At 50.3% G+C, this 6000-nt stretch overlaps 1 protein-coding gene across 1 annotated transcript in view; it reads right to left on the reverse strand.

Annotated features, from left to right (window-relative positions):
- The window catches only part of SLAMF1 (signaling lymphocytic activation molecule family member 1), a 42329-nt gene extending 36844 nt beyond the window's left edge, over positions 1–5485 (reverse strand). Inside the window, exon 1 of the mRNA XM_014462802.2 lies at positions 5182–5485. Coding sequence (XP_014318288.1) covers positions 5182–5257 — 76 coding nt within the window. The 5' untranslated portion in view covers positions 5258–5485. The remainder of the gene's footprint in view (positions 1–5181) is intronic.
- Between the last annotated feature and the right edge of the window lie 515 nt (positions 5486–6000).

The raw sequence follows: 6000 nt of genomic DNA on the forward strand, positions 1-6000 counted from the left end.
GCACCTTCCATCCTGCCCCTGCCTCTGACACCAGGGTTTCCTGCCGTGTGCTTCCTGTGCCCTCTGCCCTTCTCCTTCATACCAGTCATCATGCTTTTAACTCTGGTTCAAGGCCCATCATCTTTACTCAGTTAGAAGCTCCCAAGAATAGGGACTGTGACAGCCATGTTCGCTGCTGTAATCCTAACTCACTTGGGACATAGTAGGAGCTCAATAAATCCTTGTAGCCCAAGAATGACACAGCTGAATGAGCTAAATGAATGAACAAATGACGAGAGTTTAAGTTCTCCTCTCTCCAAAAGAAGAATATACTCTCTTCATCTTTATAACATCCCTAAGAGATGTAAAATGGAGAGAAATGATGGGGACCCTTCTCCCCACTTGCCAGGTGAGGAGATGGAAGTGGCTGAGCTATGAACCTTAGGTTTCAGGGACAACAGACCATTGACCATTTTCTCTGAACACTCATACACCTCACTTCTACATTAGTGCCCTCACCTAGAGTACTCTTTTCAAGGCCTATAACAATCCAACCTGCCAGACACATATATTTGGAAGGACACGAAAGAAATTGGTAATAGAGTTCCTCCATGAGGGGTATAGAAGGGAGATTTGTGTACATTTTTTACCCCATTGTATTGTCGAAGGTTTTTAGACATACATGTGATACTCTTGCAATAAACAAACCTGTAAACCAAGTTATTAAATGAAAACTTACACGATGAAAGAAGTTTCTATCCACTTTCCAAATTCTAGGTCAAATACTTCCAAATGCCCTCTACTTTCTTCTATGATTTTATCAACTTTTCTCATCTTTTGAAAATTCTTATACTTCGATTCATTTCAATTCAATTCAAGTCAACTCATACGCTTCAATTATAGATAGCACATTCTAATTTTTACCGTGAGACCTGGATACAAATTTTAGCATTTGCTCTCCTCCCTAAATACACGTTCATCCAGTTTTTCATTGAGGCCTCTGGAGTCAGGCTGTGTGACCTCAGAGAAACTTTGCTACACTACTCTGTGCCTCTCTTTCCTCTTTTATAAAAGTACTAGTGGCCCAGTGCATGAAATTCATGCACATTAAAAGGGAATTAATAAGAGGAAATATTTTAATGTTGCTATTTGCCCTTTCTCTATAATAGAAGTGTCAGAGATGAAAGAAAATTAGTAAAATGTATATGAAAATCTTCCTCCTGTCAGAGTCTGGGGCATGCCGCGAGACCCAGAGTCAAGTCCCCGCCCACCTGCATGCACTATAAAATCGCGCGAGACCCAGACCTGGCCGGCCTTACCCCTGTCAAGCCCCTCCTGGTGGAGGGCGCAGCCTCAGGTCCCCCGGCACACCCTCAGGACCTACTGCCTGGTGCCAGGGTGGGGAGCCTGGCCTCAGGTCCCCCATTAAGCCCCGCTGGGCTGGGGGCTGCGGCCTCAGGTCCTCCAGCCCAGTGCCGGGGTGGGGGGGGGCGCATCCTGAGGTCCCCTGGCCCGGTGCCAGAGCGGGGGATGCAGCCTGAGGTCTCCCGTCAATCTCCACCGGATGGGGGGCACAGCCTCAGGTCCCCCGGCCCAGCTCCACGCAGCCTCAGGTCCCTGCTGCTCACTCATTTTGGCTTGATACGGGAACCCCGCCTCAGCTGTGGGTGCAGCCATCTTGTGTTACAGGAACCCTGCCTCCACTGTGGGCACAGTCATCTTGTGACGGCGTGATGGAGTGAGGGTTAATTTGCATATTACCTCTTTATTATATAGGATCATGGTAGTAACAATTGAAACATATCTCTTAGGGTTGGCCTGAGAATTAGATAAATGATACACATGAAGCACTTAGAACAGTGCCTGGTAAGTAGTAAGCAGAGGCACATGCTGTCATTACTCAGTCCACAGACATGTGTGGAAGAGCTCTCTTGGACCAGACTCTGTGTCAGGTGCTGGCAGAGGCTGTGTTTGCTCATTTTGCTCCCACACCTCTCACCGTGCCTGCCACATCATGCATCCTAATTACATAGTTGCTGAATGGGATGGTCCCAGGTCAATCTATGATAAAACAAATAGCCCTGATGTTTTGGTTTCCAGTCCAGTGCTGGAGACAGAGATGGTGGTGGCATTATTAAAGCTTTTGAGAAATAAAAGTGCCCAGATCTACATCTTGAGATAAAATGGGCCCAAGACTGTTATATACACAGGGTTGGACCAAGTCTAGAACCCACATTTACTTGTCCCTCATCTCCCCCACCCCCCATGTGTGGAGAGGAGGTGGAGAGGACCTGCATGAAGGAATAAAACATGCTATTGGGGTAGACTCATAAATTGTAACAAATGTGCCACTCTGGTGGGAGATGCTGATAATAAGGGAGGCTGTGCATGTGTGTGTGTTGGGGGGGGAGGGTAGGGAAAAATCTCTGTACTTCTGCCTCAATTTTTCTGTGAATCCAAAACTATTCTAAAAATAAAGTCTATTTTTTAAAAAGTACCATAGGGGAAATGGAAAATTCACTTTATTAAGGGAAGGGCCATGAACTTAAAAAAAATCTATCTATATATAAAAGCCTAAGCCACCAGAATGAACGGTCCCCATGATGCTCACTGACCACCAGGGGGCAGACAGTTAATGCAGGAGCTGCCCCTTGGTAGTCAGTGCGCTCCCACAGCCAACCTCCCCCAGCCAGCCAACCGCCCAGTCCCTCCCCCTGGCTGGCAGGCCCTGATGGTCCAATTGGGGCTGGTCCCTGGGCTGGGATGGGGAATTGGGGGTGGGTGGCAGCAGACGTGGCCCCTTTCCCAAGAGGACTGAGGGCTGGCTCCTTCCTTGGGGCCGGTGGCCAACCTCCCATGCTCTGTCTCTCCCCACTGCCAGCAGGGCCTGATCAGCCTGCCACCTGCCTGCCATGGTGGAGGTGTGGTGGCAAGGGAAGGAGGAGGGGGAAGGCGGGGAACTGTGTGGCGGTGGGACGCCGACAATGGTGGCGTTGATGTCTGTTCCTTCTGCACCCGGCCTGGCCACCATTGCCTCCTCTCCAGCCCAGCTCTGATTGCTGGCCAGGCCTAGGGACCCTACCCATGCACGAATTTCGTGCACCAGGCCTCTAGAGTGTGTGTGTGTGTGTGTATACACACACACACACACACACACACACACATACTAATAAAAGAGTAATATGCTAATTAGACTGGGTCAACCGGACATCTTCCGGTCATCCAGTCCTCCTTCCAGACAAAGCCACAGTGGCTGGGGCTGAGGCAGAGGCTGTTAGGGGCCATCAGGCCAGCAGGCAGAGATGGTTAGAGGTGATCAGGCAGGTAGGCAGAGTGGTTAGGGGCGATCAGGCAGGCAGGCTGGTGAGCAGTTAGGAGCCAGTGGTCCCAGATTGCGAGAGGGTGCAGACTGGGCTGAGGGACCCACTCCCGTGCACAAATTTCATGCACCAGGCCTCCAGTACATAGATATTTCAGAAAGGAAAGGAGAGGAAGAGATGGAAACATCAATGATGAGAATCATTGATTGGCTGCTTCCTGCATGCCCCCTACTGGGGACCAAGCCCACAACCTGGGCATGTGCCCTGACAGGGAATTAAACCATGATCTACTGGTTCATAGGTCGATGCTCAACCACTGAGCCATGTGAAATTTTTGATTTTTACAATTCTGACTGGGAATTGGAAGGTGAGCTGAAGGGAGATGGGAAGGGGAGACGGTACTGATTTTAGAAGAACTGGGCTTCTTGGTTGGGTGACTCTGTCATGGCTGATCTGTCCCACTTGCAAAACATTTCTGTCTGGGTTTTATTGGGGTTTCACAGAAGGGTGTGTATTTAAAAATAAATACACTTTAAAAGTGGTGTGCATATTTCAGAGAAGACAGAATGGAAGGAAGGGAGCCACTGCTGATTGGGTAGACACACCCTGTGGGGGCTGGGCTGTTACTCACTAACCAGTGACCTCCACAGTCTTGAGTGGAACAGCTGTCAGTAGCACCTGAGACGTCATGTGCCAGGAGGCAAGAAAGCACAGAAATGAAAAACCTTACCACAGTCACTTAGAGGTGTTCTAAAAAGGAAGGAATTGAAAATAGGCTGCACCCAGGAAGGCCCTTCCTGTGATTCAGTTTGGCTTTCTGAGCCTTGAGCTCAGTTATTCCTCTCCCAGACATCGGGCAGCAAGAGCCACGGGTCTGCCTGATTCTGAGGAAAAGTGGGGCCAGGAAGGTCTTTCCACCTGGGAGTCTGGCAGCCCCTCTGGTCTCCCAGGCATGTCTCTGGGATTTTCCTGGAGGAGTCCATAATGGATGTACTGTCTTGAAAACCCCAAGCACAAAACACACGGAGGCTCCGGATTCCCCCCACGCACACTTCAGGCTGCCTCCCACACTCTAATTAAAGTCCCAAGGCCTTTAAGCTGAAACGAGACTCACCCCAATACCCAGTGAACCCAAAGTTCACTTCTTGCTTGGCTTTTTCTTTCTCAAATACCTTTTCCCACAGCCCTGATGCTACCAAACAGAGAACATCAGCTAGCCTTCAGAAGGCAAGAAAGACAGGGGCAGAGCCCAGTCCGAGTGCTCTGCCGTGTGACTGGCCTGCGCTGAAGCTGCCCCGACCACTCACTGTAACCAGAAAACCAGAAATCCTGGCCTCTCCCGTCTTGCTGCCTTGGAACCTTCTCTTCCAGGAAAGTAGCCACCGGTACAACCGCCCTGTGGCCACTCTGTTCTCAACCAAATGCCTGGGATTTTTGCTTCTACCCTCTCTTCCCACGACAGTCCTCCCTTGTTGTTGGACCATGTTTCTGACCCCTTCCAGGGCCAGGGTGTGGGAGCCATTTTCTCCCAGAGCCCCGTCTCCCCATCTCAAGTTCTTAGCCTGGGTCTTTGCCAGAAGGACATCCGCACAAAACCACCCACTCAACCAGGACTGACCAGAGCCTGTCACCGGAGAGGCTGGTCTAGATGGTGACCTGTGCCTTTGGCTCAGAGCTCCCTTTTTCCTCGGAACCCGGGGCACAGGAACTCACAGTGTTCCTTCCCGTTCGAAAGAGGCAGATGAAACTCCCAGCCAGTCCCTAAGGAAGAGGCGGCTGAACCACAGCCCCTCGCCACCGCGCCTCCTGTCAGTCCCCGGGGCTAGCTGACTCCATGGCAAGTAACACCAGGGCTCCAACCCTCACACACACGGACACCCACCTGTTCCACAGCTCCGGTCACAAGCCAGGGAGAGAAACAGCAGGACGTTCAAGGAGAGAAGCCCCTTGGGATCCATCCGTGAAGAGAAGGAAGGAGCTTGGTGAGAGGAACCCCCGGCGGCAGCTGCTTGTAAACGGCACGGCAGAAGCGAACTCTACCGGGCAGTCCTGCCTCTGCAGACTAGACCAGGCATCAGGAACCAGCAGGCTTCCTGTCTTAACGGGACTTTTTGATCTAGCGAATTGCTCATCCCCCTCAGGCCTTAAATCACTTTGTTGTTCCCAAGAAGTCCGAGTCAGGTGCTTAGACCATAAAGCCGGGAAAGGAGCTGTGTGGTCACTTTGGCCAAACCCTGGTATAACCGCAGAAATGTGCTCCCCTATTAGCTGTCTCCAGGAAAGGGGCCACCAAGATTTCTGGGCAGTTCTGAGTGGTAACTCTTCCTAGAGTTCAAAGGAAAGGAAGTTTTGTCAGATCACTCCCAAATTTGGGTTAGGCAGGTCAAGTGGAACGTGGATGACTGAACTTTAATGAGTCAAAGGACCTCTTATTTCTGATTTGTTTCATACTTTCAGAGAACACCTCTACATGTAGGCAGGTCCTGGTGTCAGTCATAGAGAGGTGGGTGGGCAAGTGCAGATCAGTCGTCAGAAACCCAGCTTCCCTGCTGGATACAAGGTGGTAGCATTTAGTGAGCTCTGTGGTTGTTTGGAGGGACCGCCTTTATTTTTGAGCTTGTGTCTAAATTTTTTTAAAAAATATATTTTATTGATTTTTTACAGAGAGGAAGGGAGAGGGATAGAGAGTTAGAAACATGGA

Source organism: Myotis lucifugus, unplaced genomic scaffold (genome assembly GCF_000147115.1).
Source record: "Myotis lucifugus unplaced genomic scaffold, Myoluc2.0 scaffold_190, whole genome shotgun sequence".
Classification (NCBI taxonomy): Eukaryota; Metazoa; Chordata; class Mammalia; order Chiroptera; family Vespertilionidae; genus Myotis; species Myotis lucifugus.